The 25418-nt window shown below is 40.9% G+C and overlaps 1 protein-coding gene across 1 annotated transcript; it reads right to left on the bottom strand.

The window, feature by feature from the left end:
* On the bottom strand, window positions 1615-25408 carry DDX21 (DExD-box helicase 21). Its single transcript, XM_005657387.3, has 15 exons — window positions 25224-25408; window positions 22894-23340; window positions 20672-20747; window positions 19797-19975; window positions 17186-17303; window positions 16513-16698; window positions 15083-15228; window positions 13712-13861; window positions 13178-13339; window positions 11405-11524; window positions 10309-10382; window positions 8121-8280; window positions 7269-7403; window positions 4825-4869; window positions 1615-4270 (listed from the first exon to the last, which is right to left on the bottom strand). Exons 1-15 carry the CDS (start codon window positions 25308-25310, stop codon window positions 4001-4003), a joined length of 2355 nt encoding a protein of 784 aa, XP_005657444.1. The 5' UTR covers window positions 25311-25408; the 3' UTR covers window positions 1615-4000.

Here is a 25418-nt window from a genome sequence, read left to right as displayed (position 1 = left end):
ATCCCTCTGACAGTATATAAATACACAAATAACAAGGTTTCTCACTGCAGCATTGTTTGTAAAATTGTGGAAAACGACCTATGTGTCCATATGTAAGAAATAAGGAAATGGTTGAATAAACTATTTTATACTACACAATGGATTATGATGCAGTTTTTAAACAAAACAGATTTCTATGAACTGATGTGATTTCCAGAATATACTTTAAGAAAAAAAGAGCAAAGCTCAAAGAAATACCTATAGGATGGCACCCATCAAGTTAATATCCTGGTTTTGATGTAAAATATTAGCACCAGTGGAAAGTGAGTGGAGAATGTACACTAACTTTCTGTACTATTTTTACAACATTTATGTAACTCTGAAATTATTTCAAAATAAAAATAAAAAATTTTTCAAAAAATGCAAGTGACCAATAAATTTAACATATTAATCCTCGCCTAGTTTAGATGCAAATAGGGAGTTCCTGTTGTGGCGCAATGGAAACAAATCCAACTAGTATTCATGAAGATACAGGTTCGATCCCTGGCCTCGGTCAGAGTGGGGAGGGATCCCACATTGCTGTGGCTGTGGTATAGGCTGGCAGCGGAAGCTCCTATTTCACCCCTAGCCTGGGAAATTACATATGGCTTGGGTCGGCCCTAAAAAGAAAAAAAAAAAAAAAAAAGATACAAATAAAAATATTAGGAGTTCCCTGGTGGATCAGCAGGTTAAGGATCTGGCATTGCCACTGCTGTGGTTCAGATTCAATACCTAGCCCGGGAATGTGATGCAGGTGAGCCTAAACAAATAATGTATTAGCTTCCACTAGCAAAGTGACAAAAGGAAGCCAACATCTAGTGCTAGTGTTCTGGGGAAACAGGTTGTCTCCTAGGCTGGGAATGTAAACTGGTACTGCTTTGGAGAGCAACTTGCACCAAAATTTGAAATACATTGACTTTTAGAATTCTCTTGTGCCACAGCAGGTTGGGGATCCAGTGTTGTCACGGCAGCAGCTCAGATTGCTGCTGTGGCAGGGGTTCAATCCCTGGCCCAGGAACTTCCAGATGCTATGGGTGAAGCCAAAAAAAAAAAAAAAAAAAAAAAAAAAAACCAAACAAAAAAAACCCCAAAAATCACCTGACTCCACAATTCTACTTTTAGAAAATTTTATCCTTAAGTGTCAATCAGACAAGTATGCAGATTTATACAAGAATGTTCAGTTTAGGGTCGTTTAAACAGTGAAAGATAAAATAAATAACCAACTTGGCCATCTTCATGGCATACTCATATTATGCACGTAGTCATCAAAAATGATATAGATCCAGAGTTCCTGTCGTGGCTCAGTGGTTAACGAATCTGACTAGGAACCATGAGGTTGCGGGTTCGATCCCTGGCCTTGTTCAGTGGGTTAAGGACCCAGCGTTGCCATCAGCTGTGGTGTAGACGCCAGATGTGGCTGGGATCCCATGCTGCCCTGGCTGTGGCAAAGGCCAGTGGCTATAGCTCTGATTCAGCCCCTAGCCTGGGAACTTCCATATGCTGCAAATGCAGCCCTAAAAATACAAAAAAAAAAAAAAAAAAAAAAGAATTTCAAGCTTCAATTTTAGTTAAAAAAAAAGTTACCAAAACCATAAATAGTAAGTACTAATATCTTTATTATGGCGTAAAGCCTTATTTTCATACATTAACTCAATTTTACAGTAAAAACATCTTATGTACAACTGTAAAGAAACTGCTGCACAGATAGTTCCAACATAAAAATTGATTGTATTTTAAAAGTTCATTGAATTGATACCTAAATTGTAAAATATTTTCTCTGTAGAAAACAGTAAAAACAATAACATTTCCCAGGTTAGCTCAACAAGCCTATTTAAGCACATGGTAGCTGCAGTATACATTTATAAATATGGTTTGAATTCAGGGATTCAGGAAAAACTTTAGCTTCATTTATTTATTTATTTGGCCGCCCTGCAGCATATGGAGTTCCTGGCCCAGGGATCAGCTCCGAGCTATGCCACAGCTGCAGCACAGCTGGATCCTTTAACCCACCAGGCCTGACCGGGGACAGAACCGGCATCCCAGCACTTGATCCTGTTGTGCCACAGTGGGAACTCCATAGCTTCATGTATTGAAATAGTCATGTTTTCCTTAAAATTGAGTTTTGTAAAGTTAAATTCCCATCCATCTCTCCTCTCAACCCCCAATCTTGATTTTTGCCTGATGATTTTTCTTTAAGCTAATCCACATCAAGGTTTTAACTGTATTTTCCTAAAGGTACAGTGTCCTTTTAATCAACTTAATAAAGTACCCATTCCTATCCAAACCGAAACGTTTTGGTTGTTATTTCAGCAAAACCAGAAGCTAATAAAACATGATCCACAAGGCACATGACTTGTATGTCATCAAATACCTCCCCTTACTCCCTCTGGCTTGATGGGAAACCATGAGGTCAAGTGATAAAACTGACATGTGGATCAAGGAATAAAAGCCAAGAGAATGTGAGAACAGAAACATCTAGTCAGGATTCAAGTTCAGAGCTGAAATCCAAATAGAAAAAGGATGCTGCCTCAAGAATTAAGGAGCTGAGCTGGCTACCCGAGCCCCTTACTGCAGAGGTGACTGCTAAGTAGTTGGAAATAAAGAGCCAGTGAGAGAAATCAGGGCCTAGAAAGATTTCAATTGTTCCAAATAATTAAATGAACACAAGACAGGCCATGTGTTTGAACTTCTCCTATCATAGTCTGTTTCCTGAGATTCCCAATACAGAATTTCTAGGAATTAAGTCAAGAAGACAAAGCTACACTGAAGCTCCTGCACCCCTTGCAAGGTTTCCCAGAAAAATCATTTGAGACCTCAGAGCAATACTGGGCCAGGGGCTATATTCCCTTCCTCAGTTCCCTCCAAGCAACAAATTAACTGTCTGTTAAAACGAAGACCCTAAATGGCTACAACCTTTCAATAGAGTAGCAGTCTATTAGAAAAAGACCCTATCCTGCAGCTATAAGAACTAGGCCTCATTGTACCTAAAAACTCCAGCTTGCCTCTTAGAAATTAAACTCTAGAAACAGTAAGGACTCGGTAAGTTTTCACCATTAAAGGGATGCTTTATCATGCATCTTCACCTGTTCCTCTCTTTGCCTTCTTCTCACATGTAGAAACTATTTTCAGTGGCTTTTTTTGATTCTTCTGCAAGTTTCTGCCCCCTACTCCCTTAGCTCCTTCTTGGTAAATGTTAATCTTCCAACCAGAGGTGAGTACATTATCAAGCACCATTTAACCCACCTCCTTGCTTATGAAGAAAGTTATGGGGCCACCTTATATACCTGGAATTCCTTAGACTTGCTTTCCAGTAAAACATGGAATTCACTGAAGCATGAATCATCTTATATTGAGAAGCTAAAAATGCACCAAAATGCACATAACAATGGCTAATCTATGTAATATCTCCTATCAAATGTATCACCATCCTCCAAATCTAGAGCATACACTGTGACACATCCCAGCTAAGTTTGCTTCAAAACATTGCTCAGTATTAATTCTCAGAAGACACATTATAGGACCACAGGAGTAATCATTAAGCAAGTGGCTGAGGAATCCCAATTACAGAACAAAGCCTTGAGTGCTCAGCGTGCTTCTCTAGAAACTGTCGATTCCCCATGGTATTCATTCAAGGAAGGACACTACTGAGACACTTCTAAGTACAGACAGATCAACTTAAAAAGTATCAGCAGATACATGCTTGATTTTACCTTGTAACCTATAGACAATGCACTAGGATAGGCAATGAATCCATATACCTTTTCAAAAGGAAAATTCGATACAGAAGTAGCAATAAAGTTATAAATGACAGTCATCAGAGGAAATAATTTAGATGAAGCTAGTCTCTCTCTTGAAGAGATGGGGACTGGGTAAGCGGTCAGGAAGGATAGACAATGTGCTTTTGACTTTGTATGAAAAACAACGTTCAGTTCCACGTTGGTGAACATGTTCTGTTTTTGCCGTGTAAATCCTCTACTTCAAATTACTGTCCAAACGCTTTGCTAAAACTCCGCTTCTGGCCTTTGTTTTGGAATCTGTTGCTTCTGCTGCCACCTCCTGATCGCTGTCCCCTGAAGTTTCTGTTTCCTTCCCGCTGTCCCCTGAAGCTTCTGTTTCCTTTCTGCTGTCCCCTGAAACCTCGACCGCCTTCCCGCTGTCCCCTGAAGCTTCGATAACCTTCCCGTGGTCCTTCCAGCTCTGGTTGCTCGGTGGCCACAGAGAGCTGCCAGCGTCGGGAATCATGCCATTTTTCCTGTTGAGAGATGGTTTTGTTTTTACCTGCTTCGATTTTTATCGAATTTAGTTTTAAAAGGCATGAGAAAGACAAGATTTTTACCCTTTTTCTAAAGAAAAACCAGATAACCTAAGTGCTTAAAGGTCACTGGTCAAAAATAAGTTTCACTGTAAGAAATACCCTCAACATTTTTTCATTTCAATCACTACAGGGTATCCCCAGCTGTCAGGTAATAAAACATATAGAGCTACCACCACACGCAGTCTCACAGCAGTACTGAATAAAAGACACAGCAATTAAATATATCTGTATAAACCCTGTGTAGCACATATGGAGAAAAAAGCTGGATAATATTTGAAATGCTGTCAAAAGGAAAATAGGAACACTGACTAAGAGAAATACTAGACTAAAAAAGGCTAAGAGAAAAAAATACTAAAATGTAATTCTTAATTGTCATTAGTAGAGGGACTAGAGCAGTTGTTTTCCTATTATTCTGTATTTTAAAGAATAAACATTTTAACTTTAAATTACAATTTAGATAGGTTAACTTCAAAACCAAGAGAAAATAATACCTGTACTTCTGTTACTGCTGCAGTAGGGATATCAAAGCAAACACCCTAGAAATCAAAACAAATGCAAGTTAAGTCAGCCTTTGACAAGAATTATAAAATGTACATTAAGTGATATTCCCAAAGACCAAGTACTATGTTAAAACAAACAAACAAACAAACAAACCAGGTATCAGTTTTAGATAAACTTCAGACAAGCCCAATACATCATATCTCCCCAAAGCACAATAGCAAAAGGCCAAAGATATAAAAACAGGACTCAACACTACCTAGAACTGACTAGAAGCCATTTGTGACTATCACACTGTGCTAATTCTCATAGAGCTATTAGCTGAGGAGACAGAGGCTTGGAGAGGCTGACTCATTTGTCTGAGGCCCCTCAGCTGGTGAGAGCAGATTTTTAAAAATCTGGTAAGCATGGCTATAAAACCTTTTGTCTAAAACCATTAAAACACACTGCCTTCCATCAGAAAGAGGGGCTATTCGGGATGAACAAACTAAAAGCATAAAAATAAATGATCTTCTATTGTTAATTTTCTAGTTTTTTCATAATTCATTCTCCTCTGAAAAGTTTTTTAAAAATTAAATACCTTACGGGACACTATCTCTGATAATAAGCAATGCTGTCATCTCCAATTAAGTAGACTTTCTGTTTCCTAATTTTCACAAAACAGTCAAACACCCCCTGCAACTGACACAGGCACTCCTCTCCCCTGGCTGTTTTTTTTGTTGTTGTTTTGCCATTTTTGTCTTTTCTAGGGTGAAACCCATGGCATATGGAGGTTCCCAGGCTAGAGGTCTAAATTGGAGCTGCAGCTGCTGGCCGATGCCACAGCCACAGCAATGAGGGATCTGAGCCACATCTGTGACCTACACCACAGCTCACAGCAACGCCGGATCCTTAACCCACTAAGCGAGGCCAGGGATCGAACCCGAAACCTCATGGTTCCTAGTCGGATTCGTTAACCACTGAGTCATGAAGGGAACTCCTGTCTCTCTGTTTTTTTGTTTTTGTTTTTGTTTTTTTTTTGGCCATGCATGCATGCAATAAAGTACCCAAGCCAGGGACTGAACCCAAGCCATAGCAATGACAACATTGACTCCTTAACTGCTAGGCTACCAGGGAACTCCCTGGCTTTAACTGAAATATCTTGAGGAACATCCCTTCCGCCCAACAATTCACCCAATCATAACCATAGGCAACATCAGGTTACTAATGGATTTTTACCATTCGTGGGAATCTTCATTCATGTATTTAATAAGCATTCAATATCAGGCACTCAATGTGGTATAGAGACTACTAGAAAACAGTTTTTGCCCTAGAGTCGGTCAGTGCTCCTAAAGCTCTCAGTCAGCAAGCAAGCACAGCAAGGCAAAATTCACATGAATAAAGCTATGCCCTAAGAACTCTGGAGAATAGGCAGAGGTGCCCCTAACTCTGCCATTCAGCCAAAGGAAGCTTCAAAAAGACTTAAGACTCAGCCAAGTCATAAAGGATACTGTGGAGATGGGAAATACTATATAAACAGTGGATTGAGCAGACACTGAGGATGAAAGAAAGCAAGATGCACTTGTTTTCATTCCATTGTGGGAATGGAGGGTATTGGTAGTGAGGAGATAGAGATTAAGCCGGTGAGGGGGAGAGGAGCCAGCTTGCAACATCCTCCATGTGAAAGCTGGGACTTTATCCCATGATTATGTGCTTAAGGAAGTGAACAACATGGGCAGACATGCAAGATAAACCCAATTTGGTTCACAAGGCCAGTAGTTCTCCAAGTATAGTCCATGCACCCCTAGAACTGAGATCTTTTTGGGGTTCCACAAAGTCAAAAAATATTTTCATAATACTACTAAAAATGTTTTCTGTCCTTTTCACTCTCATAGGGTGGAGAGGAGTTTCCCAGACACTACATTATATGTGATATCATTGCTCTGATGACTAATGAAATATGATATTCTTATGTTTTATTAGTATTTGAGTCTTAATTTCTAATACAGTGAACAATAAGATGTAACTCACATCAACAGACACTTTTCAGTGTCCCCAACATTTGTTACGAATGTAAAGAGGTCATGAGACTAAATGTTTGAGAACTGCTGTGTGAGTCTACGCCACTAACCGAGTGCAGAAGTCAGAAGAACACCAGGTTTGGAAGGCAAGATTTTAAATTTTGAATTCAGTTTTGACTAAGTTTGTTTTAAGTTGCTTAAGAAACCCCATCTGGACGGAGAAGTCAGGGAAACAGCTGGATCATCAAGTCTGACACTTCCTACAGATGGTTCAGGCTAGAGATACAGACAGGGAAACTGTCAGCGACTAAGTGGCAGCTGTGGGTCATGGGTGACACTGCGTGGAGAAGACGATGTGCCTTATCCCCAGAGAACAGGGAGAAGCTACGGAACCAAAGTGAGATCACAACAGAGCCCCGCCCCCCCCCCAGCCTTACCTGCTTTCCTTTGAGAAAGACCATTCCCTTCACTTTGGAATCAATATCCTCACCCAGTTGCTCTTTAAGTTCCTTCCAAGCATAACTAATGTTTGGCATTTCAATTGAGCACCGCAAGATCATGGTCACAAAACCCTACACAAGAAAGGGGATACAATGAAAGTCTCAAATACAAACATAATTGATAAACACCTGTCCTCATGTTTCTGAAATAATTATGGGAACATTCTTCCTGAAAGCAGAGTGCTTTCCCTGCCACCCTATCCTCTGCCGTTTAACTACAGGTCAAACTGGGGAACTCTGAATAAGACCAGTGGATTGTGCTAGGGCTGGTGTCCAGGTTGTGTTAACACTTGCAAAATGTTACCATTGGGGGAAACTGGCCAAGCGTACCAGGAATCTCTCTGTAGTAACTCTTACAACTTCATGTGAACCTATAATTATCTCAAAAATTTCAACTTAAAAAAAAAAAAGAAAAAAAGCATTAGCTTAAGTTTCTAGGTATGCTGGCTAAATGTATCATATGCACTTACTTATATGTTTCTATGATTGATGGATATTTTTGGATTAAAAAAACTGACATACAATTCACATACCATTTTTAAGTATACAATTAAGGGGGGTCTTAGTATATTCGCGGGATTTGCAGCCATTACCACTACCTAAATTCTAGAACAGGTGCCTCTACCCCCTAAAAAACTCACATTCACATTAGCAGTCACTGCAATCCCTAATCTAATCTAAATTCCTTTCTTTCTCTATGGATTTATATATATCATCACCCTTCATGTGAAAGTTAAAATAATTGGGAGGTTTCAATGGAAAACTCAGAAATTTGACAGGGACCCTTACCGCATCTGAGTTGATCAAAGAGCGCTGGTCCACTGATGTGGCACCTGAAATATGGGCCAGGGCTGCTGCCAGGGCTTCCACAGCTCCCTTCTCCTCTATCAGCTTCTCAGCTGACTGCTTGAAGTGACCAATCGCAGTAGGAGGCACAGAATCCAAAAGCCTATGTTTGATTGAGAGTATATTTGTTAGGAGAAAAGACAGTAGAAGTGGACAGACTTCATTTTCAAGACAACAGCATCAAGATAAATCAATAACTTCCAAACCAAATCCTACATATGTCCAACATCATTCTGATACAACGTATACAATCATCACATTTCTGAATAAATCTATTCCTTTGACAGTCTCTAATTTCATCATCAAACCAAAAAAAAAAAAATGTTTTTTTTTGTTTGTTTGTTTTTTGTCTTTTGTCCTTTTAGGGCACACCCATGGCTTAGGAAGGTTCCCAAGCTAGGGGTCTAATCGGAGCTGTTGCTGCTGGCCTATACCACAGCCACAGCAACACCAGATCCAAGCCACGTCTGTGACCTACACCACAGCTTATGGAAATACCAGATCCTTAACCCATGGAGCGAGGCCAGAGATGGAACCCGCAACCTCATGGTTCCTAGTCAGATTCGTTTCTGTGGTGCCATGACAGGAGCTCCAAAAAAAAAAAAAAAAAAATGTTTTTATCTTAAGGAAATAATAAGACAAATATTAAGATGTTCGTCACCTTAATATTTGTCAGAGAGTATAAACAATTTTAAAATGTGCACCAATATGGGAACTGGTTGGGAGTTCCCACTGTGGGTCAGGGGATTAAAAACTGACTAGTATCCATGAGAATGCAGGTTCGATCCCTGGCCTTTCAGTGGGTTAAGGATCTGGCGTTGCTACCAGCTGTGGTGCATGTAGGTCACAGATGCAGCTCAGATGTGGTCTTGCTGTGGCTGTGGTATGGGCCTGTAGCTGCAGCTCCAATTCAACCCCCAGCCTAGGAACTTCCAGATGCTGCAGGTATGCCCCTAAAAAGAAAAAGGGGGTGGTGGGGGGGACTGGTTAAGTAAACCATGAAACAGATACAATAAAATGTCATACTGCTGTTAGAAATGATGTTAATTACAGAAACAGACCCATGGACAAAGAGACTAGACTCCTGGTTGCAAGAGGGAGGGAGGAGGGAGAGGAATGGACCTGGAGTTTGGGGATTATAGATGCAAACTATTATATTTAGAATGGATAGACAACGAGGTCCCACTGTATAGCATAGGGAACTATATCCCATCTCCTGGGATAAACCCTAATGGAAAGGAATAGGCACAACGTTGTAAATCGACTATACTTTAATAAACAAGTAAAATTAAATTTAAAAAGGAATATATATAAAAAAGGTATATATGTGTATAACAAAGCCAATTCACTGTACAACAGAAATTAGTACAACACCGTAAATCAACTATACTTTCACTAAATAAAAAATGCGAATTAATGCAGAACTTTCACAGTAAGCATGTGTCACTTTTAGAATCAGAAAATACCACAGCTATTTTCATTCTGAAATAAAACAGATTCAAATCAGGAGTTCCCGTCATGGCGCAGTGGTTAACATATCTGACTAGGAACCATGAGGTTGCGGGTTCGGTCCCTGCCCTTGCTCAGTGGGTTAAGGATCCGGCGTTGCCGTGAGCTATGGTGTAGGTTGCAGACGCGGCTCAGATCCCAAGTTGCTGTGGCTGTGGCATAGGCCAATGACTACAGCTCCAATTTGACTCCTAGCCTGGGAACCTCCATGTGCTTCAAGTGCGGCCCTAAAAAAGAAAAAAAAAAAAAAAAAAAAAAAAAAAAAAAGAAGAAGAAAATAAAATTTAAAAGGCCAAATCTCGTTACTGTACAAAGACCTTGGAGTTCCCGTTGTGGCAACAGCAGAAACAAATCTAACTAGTAACCATGAGGTTGCGGGCTCAATCTCTGGCCTCACTCAATGGGTTAAGGGGATCTGGCACTGCTGTGAGCTGTGGTGTAGGTCAAAGACATGGGTCAGATTCTGCGTTGCTGTGGCACAGGCCAGCAGCTGTAGCTCCGATTCAGTCCCTAGCCCCGGAACCTCCATATGCTGCAAGTGCAGCCCTAAAACAAAAACACAAAGACCTGCAGTAAAAAGAGCAAGCACTAAAGCAGACAACAGTAATCATGGGGAACATACCTGATGGCATCTTTACTAGAAGCTTTTATTATCTCTGTTGGAGAAGGAACACCTATTCGTTTAAATTTAATCCCCTACAAGAAAAAGAGCCATAATTTAATGGACAACATGACCATCAATTGTTTCCCTTGAGATTAGCAGTCTCCCAATTTCCTAATATTTATCAAACACATTTCTTACACATTTAAAAGATAAACCTTTTACTTTAGAAAGGTTTTAGATTTACCGAAAAGTTGTAAAGACAGCAAAGACTCTGCTCCACTCCTTGTAAGCAAGTCACTCAGTGTAGTCCACTGAAGTTGTTTTTTTTTTAATGGCCACACCTGAGGCATATGGAAGTTCCCTGGCCAGGGATAAAATCAAGCCAGAGCTTCAACCGACACCACAGCTACAGTAACACAATGGATCTTTGACCCACTGTTGCCCAGCCACAGACAGAATTGGAGCCTTCACGGAGAGAAAGCTGGATGGATAACCCACTGTACCTCAGCAGCAACTCCCTAAAATTTATCCTTTTGACATATTCTTGATCTTTTGGTTTTCAAACAATTCCTACAATTCCCTAAATCTACACTTAAATATTTCTAGTGTGTTCATGTTAATCACTGTCTGAAAATTGCCTTTCAAGCATAAAAAGACGTTTTGTTATTATAAATAGGAAAACAAAACCACCGCTTTCAAATGCAAAGTTATTTCAAAATGGGCTTTTAGCATAGGACAACATATAAAACATAGCTTTCAAGCTTTCGCATAGTAGAAATAAATAATTTAAAGTCAATAAAAACTGGAGTTCCCATCGTGGCACAGGGGAAACGATTCTGACTAGGTACGATGAGGTTGCGTTTTCAATCCCTGGCACTCGCTCAGTGGGTTAAGGATCCAGTGTTGCTATGGGCTATGGTGTGGGTTGCAGATGTAGCTCGGATCCCATGTTGTTGTGGCTGTGGCTACAGCTCTGATTGGACCCCTGGCCTGGGAACCTCCATATGGCACAAATGCGACCCCCCCAAGAGTCAGTAAAAACTGAATAAAGAGACCCAGGACTGACTTTAGAACTCAACATTTGCTGAATTAAAGGGTAAGAAAATAGTTTTACCGCTTTTTGCTCCACTAGGGTTAACTGATATTCTTCCTTGTGCTGATAAAAGCAGATGCAAATCCCAGTCCTTCCAGCTCTACCTGTACGCCCAGAGCGATGAATGTAGGACTCCACATCCTATTGAGGTAAAATAAAAATACATCAGTGACACTGAAAAACAGAGAAAAAGACCTGTAGCCCATAGAGAGACAAGTGTGGTGGTTATACACCTGTGTGTGTGCATGTGCCTATGTGTTAGGGTCCTCAGTAGGTCAATTATCCCATGAGCTAATCAGCAAAAAAACATTGTCTAAATAGCACTGTTCAGTAGAATCATAATTTTTTAAAATTTTACAGCTGCACCCATAGCACATGGAGGTTCCCAATCCAGGGATCGAATCTGAGGTGCAGCAACACCAGATCCTTACCCTACTGTGCTGGCTTGGGATCAAACCTGCACTGCCATAGAGACAATGCCAGATCCTTAACCAGCTATACCACAATGGGAACTCCTAGAACCATAATTCCAATAGTCAGATTTCTAGTAATCACACTAGTTTTTTAAAAAGTCAAATTAATGTTAGTATCATTTTATTTAACTCAATATCTAAGTTTTATTATCATTTCAATATGCTATTTATACAAGTTATCAGATATTTTCATTCTTTTTCCAGACTTAAATCCACCATACACAGTAGGAAGTTAGAAGAAGAAGAAAAAAAAAACCAATGTGCATTTAACGCAGCACACATGTCAGTTAAGACTAGCTGCATTTCAAGTGCTGAACAGTTGCACATAGTTATATACTGGACAGCACAGGTGTGTAGACTCACTTAGACAAGGTCTAATGCCACCCGCTTATGAGACTTCCTTTATAAGAAATGGTGACTTCATAGTAATGTATTTTTCCATCACTATAAACAATTTTTAATCCTGAGGGATTTGCTAAATTGAGGGGAGGTTATAGGGGCTTCATGCTTGAAGTGATGAGAAGTTTGTTCATTCCACAGAAAAGAAAATCATGGATTTGCACAACAGACTTGTGGTTGCCAAGGAGGAGGGGAGGGAGTGGGGTGGTTGGGGAGCTTGGGGTTAATAGATGCAGACTATTGGCTTTGGAATGGATTAGCAATGAGATCTTGCTGCGTAGCACTGGGGACTATGTCTAGTCACTTATGATGGAGCATGGTAATGTGCGAAAATAGAATGTGTACATGTATGTGTAACTGGGTCACCATGCTGTACAGTAGGAAAAAAAATTGTATTGGGGAAATAACTATTAAAAAATAATAATAAAAAAAAGGTTAAAAAAAAAAAAGTTTGTTCAGACCAACTTGTATGTAAGTGAAGCACTGTTCATATCACATAAACCATAGGAGATTCCCATCACCCACAAACCCAAGCAGTTTTAACCAGAGGCTATTAACTACACAGGCCTTTTCTCCCTTCTCCATCCTCCACTTCATGAGTTTATCGAACCTACCACCATCCCATCTAAGTCTTGCCCATCTTCGAGTCTAGTTCAAAACTGCACTATCCCCATGAAGCCATTCAGGACTCCCCTCTGACCAAAAACTAATATTTCCTACCTTGAACCACTGACCACACTTCCACTAAAATGTCAGTTCTGAGGCGGGTGAGGGCTCATGACAGGCTCATTTTAAAATCACCCTTAGCATCCTGGCACCAAAGATAAAGCTATTACTAATCACATGAAAGGAAGTGATACAACCTCAAATCTGTAACAAACAAAAGAAACAACAAAATAAAATGTAAGTATAAAACACTTACCTTTGGTGGACAACTCTGTACAACCAGATCAACCTCAGGGATGTCTAACCCACGTGCAGCAACATTGGTTGCAACCAAAACTCCAAAATCGCCATTTCTAAAACCCTTCAGGGTGATTTCCCTTTGCTTCTGTGGAATATCTCCATGTAACGACTGGGCATCCTGCAAAAGAGATAAACTGGCTTAAGAATACCAAATCCTACAACACAGGTGCCATCAAATTCACCAATTAGGCCTCTAAAGACATTCATATTTTGGTGATATTTCTGCTGAAAATAATACAACGAGGAAAACATGTGCCTTACATGGACAAGCCTCAAAACTATTTCCAATCCTTGGTCATTAAAGCAGCTGTATCCAACCATATTTAGAAGACACAGAACACCAGATAAAGAGTGACCAAATACTTTGTCAGGGTAACCTTAGGTTTGAGCCACCTTTTCTTTCTTCGTCTGTGAGATGAGATGGGCAGACTAAGACTATTCAGTGAAAATGGTTTCTCCCAAACAAAAGGAAGGGAGGGGAAGGACCAACCTGCCTCACGGCCGCATTCTGTGACAACTCCTGGGCTTCTTTCTTGGTTTCACAGAAGATGATAGTGCGCCCTTGATAACCACTGTACACTCGGATTACATCCCCGATAACTGCTGCCCTTTGGGTCCAGTGGCACTTGATAGCCAGATGCTATAAAAGAGGAGAAAAAGATCTAGTTAGTAATGCCTACCTGGAACCTAAAACCACCTGCTCAACACTAATGACACTAGAAGCAATTATTTAAGCCTGACTAGAGCAAACTTTGCCACCACTACTTAGAGAACAAAATTCAACCATTAAAGCAGAAAGAGTACTTGGCTTCTTTATCCATTTTCTGACCTAACCAGGAAAATGCAGGAAAGTAAATGCTGTTCCCTAGATTGCTATAGGAGACCAAATAATTGACAAGAAAAATCTGCTTTGTCTTTTCATTCACTTAAAAATGTAGGAGTTCCTGGAGTTCCCGTCGTGGCGCAGTGGTTAACGAATCCGACTAGGAACCATGAGGTTGCGGGTTCGGTCCCTGCCCTTGCTCAGTGGGTTAACGATCCGGCGTTGCCGTGAGCTGTGGTGTAGGTTGCAGACACGGCTCGGATCCCGCGTTGCTGTGGCTCTGGCGTAGGCCGGTGGCTATAGCTCCAATTCAACCCCTAGCCTGGGAACCTCCATATGCCGCGGAAGCGGCCCAAGAAATAGCAACAAAAACAACAACAAAAAGACAAAAGACAAAAAAAAAAAAAAAAAAAAAAAAAAAAAAAATGTAGGAGTTCCTGCTATGGCGCAACAGGATTGGCAGCATCTCTGCAACTCCAGGATGCAGGTTTGATCTCCTGCCTGGCAGAGTGGGTTAAAGGATCCATCATTGCCGCAGCTGCAGTGCAGATTGCAGCTGTGGCTGAGCTCTGGTCCCGGGCCTGAGAACTCCACATGCCAAAGGGTGGCCAAAAAAAAAAAAAAAGAAATAAAGAAAGAAACAAAGAAAAAAAAAAAAAACGCAGTCAGTATTCAGTTTCTGTACTGGTCTAGTCCTTGGATGCAATGAATTCATCTAGATACCATGCCCCAAGGTGAAAATGGCTTCAACACAAACACTAGGGTTCTCTGCTGCTCTCTAGTGAATAAACTCTAGGTGTAATTTCTTTGTGTTTACACAATTCAGAGACTTAGGTTCCAAAAGATTCTAAAATCAGACTATCAGATAATAAAATTTACAAAACATATATGAGAATATAACCTTACTTGGCTTTTCAAATGGGATTTTAGTATTTATCTGGAAAAGGAGTTTGTATTTGTCAGTCTTAATACTACCAGGCAGGCAAAAAAATTATATACAATTTAGTACTAATTCTAGCAACTGAATGAATCATTTACCTCCACAGTTATTGCTGTTTTTTGAGTCTTCTTACCAATCAGGTCCACCTGTTCATATGTAGATTTCATGTATTTCTTAGCAACATTATATACCCAATGAGGGCAAGTTGCAGAAAAAAGCAAGGTTTGGGGATTGTCTTCTGAATCTTTGAGGGGAAAAAAAAAGTCAGTATGAATAAATAATTCAGACAAGCATACATAAAATTCCACTTCACTCAATTCCTCCCAGGCCTGTAGTATTCTACAGGAAACACTTGAAGCAAAACCAGGCATTGAGGACACGAAAATGAAAGACACAGAGGCTCCTAGTGAGTAAAGAAATACTCCCTAAAATAACTTAGGTAAAGGGTCTTTTGAAATATCCAAAGTAGTTTTAAAGTTACTTTGCTTTTTAACCATTGGCCTTTACGAAACATGAGGGAAATCAGTCCTTTACATGGAGACCTACTAACTGGTGACCAACCAATTTAAATCACTGAGTAAATAATCTATAATAAACAACAGAACAGACTCTATACTCATCTACACTCCCAAGCACTTCCTCAACATTTTGTGGTTAGAATTCTACTCATTCTTTACGGTCAGGTACTAAAAATTACTTCCCAACTTCATTTTTGGGGGGGGGGGGGGGCGTTGCTCGTAGAATATACCATTATACTTTCATTTATTTCAAACGGCAGCATAACTGATAAAATCCCTTTGGTGAGTAACCTGACAATGTATATTAAGGAACATTAACCTTTCAATTCAGTAGTTTCATTTCCAGAAATCTATCCTTAAGAACTAATATTGATGTTTGAAAAAAGCTGTCTACATAAAAATACCTGCAAGCAGATTTGTAGTATGTAAAAATTAAAATATGTAGATAGATTAAATCATGGCATAAACAGTTCATGGAGTTTTATGTGTACAGTAAGATCACAGTTAACATACACACAATAGCAGAGCAGGAAGAAACATAACAAAAGCAAAGTATACCAACCTGTTTGTTTGTTTGTTTGTTTTAATTTTCTCAATTGCAATTATGTAGCAATCAAGGAAATTTTTTGGGGGGAGATCCTCTTAGGGCCGCACCATGGCATAAAGAAGTTTCCAGGCTAGGGGTTGAATTTGGAACTGTAGCCTCTGGCCTACACCACAGCCACAGCAATGTGGGATCTGAGATGTCTGCAACCTATACCACAGATCATGGCAATGCTGGATCCTTAACCCACTGAGTGAGGCCAGGGATCAAACCCATGTCCTCATGGATACTAGATGGGTTCATTACTGCTGAGCCACAATGAGAACTCCAGAAGTGTTTTTTTAAGTTTTCCGGGATAAAGTCAGTCGCCTGTCAATTTCCTAAAGCTTCATTTGACTCTTAGCAAACTACCTAACCACTGTCCTCCCTCTGATTCCTTATACCAGTTCTTGAATGTGGAGGTTACCTTTCTTGTATGCCACACATAAAATCTCTTCCACTTGATCAGCAAAGCCCATGTCCAACATCTGGTCAACTTCATCCAGGACAACATGCTTAAGTTTGGTGAGATCCAGCTTGTTATTCTGCAGGTGGTCCTTAATACGACCTGGTGTCCCAACTAAGATATCAATTCCATTCCGCATGCGATCAACTGTAAAGAACAACAATGATAAAATATGCTGCATTTTTAAGTCCTTTTATTAATCTATATATTTATTTTATTCTAAAACATTAAGTACAAATATAAGGTAATATGTTAAATACTGAAGATAAAGAAAGCCTGCCTATAGCAAAATGAGGCAGAGATCCAAGGTCCTTGGCAGATAAAAAGAGGAACTTTGATTCTTGACTTTCTGGCTCTTGGACTCTGTCCTCTAGGGCGCAGTAAGGTACCACTTCGGCCTTTAGATAAACGCAGATAAATACAAAAGTCCTAAGAACCGTATACACTATCTGACACGTCATCATGCAGGACCATATGCTGGACCATCTTTAAACAATAACGACAAAAGAAAACCACCACAAATGACTAGATCAGGTAGGTAAAGCCAGATGTCAAGGTCAGAAGAAATCCAATCAGGGTATCCAACAGTAGATGGCATTTTGCATTTTCTCCCCTCACTTTTGGATTTACTTACTCTGTCCTCCATAGGGAGTTCCACCATAAAAACAAGCCACAGCCAGCTTTTTCGTGATGTCACTGAAGTCTCTGCTTACTTGACTTGCCAACTCCCTCGTGGGTGCAAGAACCAGTACCTGAAAAGGAAAAACTAATAATAGAATCCAAAGTACTATGCAGTATGTGTTTCTTAACAAATTTGGGATGCACCAGAAGGTTCAACCCATCCTAAGAATGATTTTCAAAGCATCTATAATGTGCTTTGCCATGTACTACGGTGTGAGAGGATAGTAAATGTAATTTTTTTTTTGGCTTTAGGGCCACACCCATGGCCTATGGAAGTTCCTGGGCTAGGGGTCAAATTGGAGTTACAGCTGCCAGCCTACACCACAGCCATATTGAGTCCCATCTATGAACTACACCACAGCTCACAGCAACGCTGGATCCTTAATCCACTGAACAAGGCTGGGGATTGAACCTGCATCCTCATGGATACTAGTTGGATTTGTTTCTGCTGCACCACAATGGAAACTCCTATAATGAGGTTTCCAACAAATCTATTCCCAGTAAAAGCTTGTGATCTTACCAATCAGAAGAGAAGTATGTGCCCAAATTTATAGTGCTCCAAGGTTGCACAGAGCAGGATGGAGGAACTGGGGTATGTTTCACAGATGCTAGTACTTAAAGACCAGCATTCCAATAAAGGAATAGTTTGTGCAAGGAATTAATACTGCCAATGTTAACAGCAGCTAATGTCTGAGCTTTTACTATGTGTCAGGACCTACTAAAATGCTTATTTTCATTTAATTCTCACAAGTTACCGCACACACAACTACACTATAAAATTGCATTATAATACAATTATAACACACAATAGAACTCTAAAATCAAGACAGGCATTTCCTGGTGGCTCAGTGGATTAGGATCTGGTGTTGCAACTGCTGTGGGGAAAGTTCAATCCCTGCCTGGGTAACTTCCACATGCTATGGGTATGGCCATATAATTTTAAAAATTAAAATAAATATAAATAAAATAGCTAAGTTAAAAACAAAACAACAACAACAACAACAACAACAAAGGCAGAGCCAGGAATTTAAATTTGGGTAGCTAGGCTACAAAATCTATAGTCTGAACCTCTATACAAGAGTGAATTGGAATTGGAATGGAAGTCAGACAAGTTAAGGCAGGGCCAATATGGTGAGGGGCTTTAAATCCCAGAGCAGGACACACAGCACAAAACCATGACAGATCCTCAAGGAAGGTAACAGCATGAAATAAATATGATTTAAAAACAACCTAATACATTCATCCACAGATGTTTACAGAACACCCACTATATGCCAGGCACTATTCTAGGTGCTGGTTCATCTGTTTACTGCTGCTGTAACTATACACAAATAGAGCCGCAAACAAATTAATTAATTAGGAGTCAGCATTGACAATGAAGGCCAGCAAATGAGTGAAGAGAGGTCAGAAAGTCAGGGAAAGAACCCAAAGCCAAGGCGTGAACATAGGCAATTCAGTGAGGTTAAGTTCTGTCTAGGAGTTCCCGTAGTGGCTCACTGGAAACGAACCTGAGGAGCATCCTGGAGGATGCAGGTTTGATCCCTGGCCTTGCTCTCTGGGTTAAAGATCTAATGCTGCTGTGAGCTGTGGTGTGTAGGCGTGGCTTGGATCTGCTGTGGCTGTGGCTGTGGCATAGGCCAGTGGCTATAGCTCAGATTAGACCTCTAGCCTGGGAACCTCCACATGCCACAGGTACAACCATAAGACCGGAGGAAAAAAAAAAAGAAAAGGAAAAAGAAGGTCTGTCAAATACAGGGTTTTCTAGAAACAAGCTCAATAAGCACCATCCTGATCATGGGTCTTGGCCTTTTCACCTAAGTAGGCCTCTTATTCAGGCATCTCTCTCTCTTTTTTTTTTTTTTGGCATGTGCAAGCATGTGTAAGTTCCCTGACCAAGGATCAAACCCATGCCACAGCAGCAACCTGAGCAAGTGCAGTGAGAACACTAGCTTCTTAACCCACTGTGTCATTAGGCAACTCCCAAGCATCTCTATTAAATGTGCTTTCTCCATTTTAGGCAAAAATGGAGACACCTGACCAATTGTGTGAGCTCTAAGGACATATAAGAGTTTGAAAGAAACATGATGAGCATTAGCAATATAGGTTTTCACCACCACAGTACAGATTACAGTATTTAAAAATATATATTCTTAAAAGAATTATTCTCATCTACCTTCAGATAAGATCTATAGTACATACCAAAAAAAGGATTTAAGGAGAACTCAATTAAAAACAACAGGGTAGGAGTTCCCATCATGATGCAACAAAAACGGATCCGACTAGGAACCATGAGGTTGCAGGTTTGATCCCTGGCCTCGTTCAGTGGGTTAAGGATCCGGCATTGCCATAAGTTGTGGATCTGGTGTTGCTGTGGCTGTGGCAGAGGCTGGCAACAACAGCTCCGATAGCCTGGGAACCGCCATATGCTGCAGGTGCAGCCCTGAAAAAAAAAAAACAAAAAACAAAAAACAACAAAACAAAACAGGGTATGTAATGATGCCCAAGCAGTATCTCTCTTCCTGTGCAGATCTAAAACTCCCAAGGACTGTGTTAGAGATATTTACCTGAGGGGCACGGCCTCTCTTCCGGTCTTGTAGTTCTCCCTGAAGTTTCTCAATCAAAGGGATGGCAAAGGAGAATGTCTTCCCAGTTCCTGTCCGTGCCTGTGCAATCAGGTCCTTCCCGCTATAGACATGGTGAAACGTCTTTGCTTGTATGGGAAACAGGAAGGTCACTCCACGGGCTGTGAACAAATTAATTGTGTTATCTGATACTGTAATTCTTAAAATTCCAGCCACACTGGAACATCAAAGCATACCCATGCTCCTGGTTCTGCAGAATTATGAAATTCTACCTTTTGGTCAACATCTACCAAGTCAAGTTCAAATCTATTCTGGCAGTGAAGAATCTGCTTGACTAAAAAATATCAATAAACTTTAAAGCACCACATCATAGTAAATACTTCTTTGTATCCTAGGAAAGCTCACCCACAGGCCAGCACAAGCCTAAAAATCAGGTGCTTTGCTATCTCAATTGCAGGGTACCCTACTCAGAAAACACCTAAGAGCATCTCTGACTTCCTACAGGTTTATAGGCACAGTGACAAAATAAGTTCTGAGTCAGGCTGGTATCATTAACCTAGAGATGCCTCAAGAAGTGGAAAAGGGTAAAAAAGAAAATACCAATATGGCATCAACTATTTAACTGCACCAGCACTATCAGTCATTACTGATATACAGTAATATATACAGAGAGAGAGAGATACAGAGAGGCAGTGAAGGCCATCACTCGTATAGTCATGCACTGAATATACAGATCTACTTCATTATATGGTTGCATATATTGTCCAAATAAGAACGTCTCCCAGTTCATCCCAACAAAAACAGGGGAATGCTTCCAAAGAATATGTTCTAACATGCAGTATTTCCAAGAATATTACCTTTGAGAAGTTTAATCGTTTCTTCAGATATGGGAAAATTAGAGAAAGCTCCTTCTTTTTGCTCCACAGATATTTCCTGTTAAAGGCCACAGGGGGAAAAAAAAAAAAACAAACAGTAAATTTACCCCTATAGGTTAAATACAGAAAGCCTTCTGAAAAAGAAACTATTCTAAAACATCCCTTCTAAATCAACCGAAAAGACAAAAACTTCTGCAGGTAAATCAAGATTTGAAAAGGAAATACAGGAGTTCTTGCTGTGGCTCAGTGGGTTAAGAATCCAACCAGTATCCATAAGGAGGCGGATTAGAATCCTGGCCACGATCAGTGGATCAAGGATCTGGTGCTACTATGAGCTGTGGTGTAGGTCTCAGACGCAGCTTGGATGTGGTGTTGCAGGCAGCTGCAACTCTGATTCGATCCCTAGCCCAGGAACTTCCAAATGCCCCAAGTGTGGCCCTAAAAAGATAAAAAGGAGGAAAAGGAAGGGAAGGGGAGGGGAGGGGAGAGGAGGGAAGGGAATGAAAGGGAAAGGAAAGGGAAAGAATCTACAAAATCCTAACAACAACAACAAAAAAAACTGGTAGCAAAAACACACAGCACATTTATACCAGGTGTGGCTGGCAAAGGTAGATTTAGCCTCCATTGAGAACCTTTTCACAGTCATTCCAAACTAACAATACATTGTTGAACAGGTTATTAACCCCTTCCCATAGCAACATCTCTCATATATCTATCTATAGAAAATACGGAACAAACATAATGATCATATTGGCACCATTTGAGAGAAAGAAATCTGAATGCCCAACAGAGGAATAATTAAGTGAATTTCTAAACATTTATATGATGGGTAATATAACCACTAAAAATATTTAACATTTAAAAATGGGGAAAATGCCTATATAAAAATTTAGGCAGGGAGTTCCCACTGTGGCGCAAAGAGATCAGCAGCATCTTGGAAGCCCTGGGACGCAGGTTGGATCCCCAGCCTGGCACAGTGGCTTAAGGATCTGAGAGCTTGGGTGAAAACTGTCACTTGGATCTGATCCTTGGCCTGGGGACTCCATATACTGCGGAGCAGCCAAAAAGAAAGAAAAAAAGAAAAAAAAATATATATGCAAGGTAAGAAAAGGCAAGATACAAGACTATATATAGTACAATCCTGTTCTGATTTTTTAAAAAATTTTTTGGCCACACCTGCAGCATGTGGAAGTTCTCAGGCCAGGAAGTTTCAGATGGGAGCCACTGCAGTGACAATGCCAGATCCTTAATCTACTGTTCCACAAGAGAACTCTAAAAGAACTGTATATATTTTTTATAATCAAGAAAAAATTTTAAATGTTGATCAAGACCTATGGCAAACAGAAAATTATTTATTAGAATTAGGATTTTGGAGTTCCTGTTGTGGCTCAGTGGATAGGCCAGAAGCTATAGCTTGGATTACACCCCTAGTTTGGGAACCTCCACATGCCACGGGTGTGGCCCCCAAAAAAAGCAAAAAAAAAAGAATTAGGATTTTCCTTTGGAGTTCCCATCATGGCTCAGCAGTTAGCAAACCGGATTAGCATCCATGAGGACAAAGGTTTGATCACTGTCCTCGCCCAGTGAGTTAAGGATCCAGCATTGCTGCGGCTGTGGCATAGCCTGGTGGCTTTGGCTCCAATTCGACCCCTGGCCTGGGATCCTCCATATACCGTAGGTGCGGCCCTAAAAAGACAAAAGACCAAAAAAAAAAAAGAGTTAGGATTTTTCTTTGATGACTGTTTCTGAAAGATAACAGTATTAGCTTCCAAACGGACATTTAAGCATACTATTCAACTCAAATTAACGGCCTAATGGCCTATACAAAAAGACTTATGCAATCAAGCAAGCACCCTTTTGGGGTTCCCACTTAATTATGACTCATTAGGCTAAACCCCTGAGAGGGAAAAAGGAGCATATCTGCATAACTATACCCTTCCTGCTGATTTCTGAAGTAAGTAGACTGAGTATGGAGAGAAGACTTTCCCTAAACTTAAACAGATCTGCTTAGCTGCAAAGGAGGCCTTCTGACACTCATTAAGATGAATTCTCACCTTGAGGCTCAAGGGACCCCCACCACCACCACCACCACATGAAGTGCTGACATGTCGAATTTCCTCCCACTATTAAATACGTGTACCAATTACATACTTATCTGAAACAACATTGAAAGATACATTCTACATATTAAAATGCAACTTTACCTGCTCTAACTCACTGTTGCTCTCTTCAGTGGCAGCTTCCTTGGAGTCAGAGTCAAGTCCAGAATGAGAGAATCCATTCTTCAGGTTTGCGCTTTTCTCTCCAATTCCTCCATTCATTTCTTTTTCTTTCTTCATCTTCTTGGGCTTAGGAGCATCTATTTCTTCCACAGAAGGCTCTTCATTTTTTATTACTTTTTTGGTTTTAGGAGAAACAACTTCCTTTTCCAAAGCCTCCTTTGATTTTTTCGCACTTTTGGTTTTAGGAGAAATAATGTCATCTTGAGGTGGCTCCTCTTTCTTTTTAGCCTTTTTGGATTTAGGAGAATCCACGTCAACTTCAGAAGGCCCTGCTTTCTTTTTAACTTTTTTAGCTTTGGGGGAAATCACTTCTTCCATTTCTTCTGCCTTTTCAGTCTTACTAGATTTTGGCTTCTCCTTTCTACCTTTCTAAAAATTAATAAAGACAATACAAACAATGAACAAAGTATTGATACACTTGTGTAATACATCAATTCTGGATTATTTCAAGGTCACGTTATTATCAACGACACAATTTGGGGGCATTTTCCAACACGTGTGCTTTCACCTTGCAAAAAGGTAAAAATCAAACAGTATGTTTTTTATACCATTTTTTGGCCATATGGAAATAAGCCTATACCAATAGTTTCATAAGCCTAGAAGAGAATGCCTCTTGGTAACTATACAATTCATGTTGGTCAAATAAGTGGCAAAATCAAATATTCACAAGGGACCTGGAGTTGCTCATGGGATTCTCCAACATGTTCCAACAACATACAGTAGAGAAAGTGATCAAGAACAAGTTAATTTGATTCTGATACACAAATGAGACCATGTATAGCCACAGACGGATGTTAAAATTTCTTTCTCTGCTAGAATTCCTCTTCAGGCAAAACGGGGGTTCATAATATTTGCCTTGCCTACCTCACAAATGCCAATGAGTTTACATAGACACTTTACGAATCAAAAACGTATAAAGACCCACAACATATCACTCTGTGAATAAAAAAGATATATCTAATTTAAAGGAAAAACAAAGCACATGTTACAAGAAAACGGAATGAGTGAAATCTCAGAACCAAACCAGACAATGGCTCCTGCTTGAAATGTCTGACCCTCTCCAACTTCTCATATTTTTGAAAACTTTGTATTACTGAAAACAACTGGAAAGGTGTTTTAGCCTCTATTAAAACCTCTCTAGCAGAGCCCCAGGTCAACTCCAGAAGTGAGACTTTACACTGAGCTGAAACCTGCCTCCCTGCAATTTCAGGCCTAGCCTCTGTCCTTAATCTCTCCCACACGACCCATCCTTCAGACAGCTGAAAAATAATCTGGTCTCCTCCATCTCAAAGCTTTATTTCTTTCATCCCTTGCTTCCATCAAACGAGGCTGGATTTCCAATTCCGGTGGTCTCCTTTGGAAAGCAATAGAGTATGGTCATGTCCCTTCTAATTTCAGCATCCCATAATTTAACAAGTTGCAAGGCAGGTAAACCAGGACCACTTCCTCCCCACCTGTGAGCACAAGTCTGCGCTACCTCGGCTTCCTACAACACCAAAACATTGTTTTTGTAGAAATTCCCCATCAAAAAGACCCAGAAACAGCAAGGAGAGAAAATTTTAAGTCGTATACAAGTTCAGGGACAATCTTTGCTCTCAGTGACCTTATCTCAGAGCAGAGACTCAGTCACAGGTTAAATCGCTATCTAAGGAAGTAAGAGCGGGAGGCAGCTATCGAGGTAATTGCACACGGTGTGCAGTTAAGCATCAATACATGTCTTTACATTTCCAAGGAAAATATGGCTAAAAATATTAAGAGGGACTGAACTTATCTTCTAAGGGCCGCTTCCCGGAAAACAAGTAGTACCTCCCTACTATGGTAAAAAAATGTCACTGCGGACGCCGCCCACGTGTGCGGATGGCCTTATGGGCTGGCCAGCCCCGCTGAAAGCTTTAAAGCCCTACCTACAATTCCCTCCGCGCACACTCACGCCGGGAGATATCAGTCTGGGCCAAAACGTGGGGGCCTAACCGTGACCGTTCTACTTTGCTCACCCGGTGCGGAGCGCCCAGACTCAGAGACCACGTGGGACACCCGGCCGGCTCTCCAGCTGCGATCGCCCCCCCCACCGGACCTCCGGGCAGTGCGCCCACCGCCCGCGGAGAGCACCGACCACTCTCCCGCGCCCCTTGGCCGAAACCCACGCCGATCACCGGCCAAGTCGGGTCCGCGCCTCGCGCCGCCAGCCCAGGCCCCTCATCTCAGAGCCCCTTGTCCTGCCTTGCCCCAGGTCCCTCGGCCCTCGGTGGTACCTTCTCATTTTGCTTTCGCGGCATCTCCACTTTTGCCGTGGCGGTTTCTGACTCCAAATCCGCGTCACTACGAAGTTTCCCCGGCATCACTCTGCACCTGCTGGGTAGGCCGACCGATCTCGTCAACCGCGTGGAGAGGAAGAGAGAGCCCAACCTTTTTAGCCCACCCAGCTCCCGTCACTTCCTGTAGCAGAG

The sequence above is a fragment of the Sus scrofa genome, chromosome 14, assembly GCF_000003025.6.
Source record: "Sus scrofa isolate TJ Tabasco breed Duroc chromosome 14, Sscrofa11.1, whole genome shotgun sequence".
NCBI lineage: Eukaryota > Metazoa > Chordata > Mammalia > Artiodactyla > Suidae > Sus > Sus scrofa.
This window is presented reverse-complemented; position numbering and strand designations above follow the sequence as displayed.

Bases quoted from the DNA above. Each gene is read 5' to 3' on its own strand.
- DDX21 (XM_005657387.3), bottom strand. From the start codon at position 25,310: ATGCCGGGGAAACTTCGTAGTGACGCGGATTTGGAGTCAGAAACCGCC. The intron at 11,525-13,177 runs GTAAGTGTTTTA...TTACCTCAATAG, and splicing joins TACAGAGTTGTCCACCAAAG to GATGTGGAGTCCTACATTCA. The intron at 4,870-7,268 runs GTAAGGCTGGGG...TTTGATTTCTAG, and splicing joins TCTTTCTCAAAGGAAAGCAG to GGTGTTTGCTTTGATATCCC.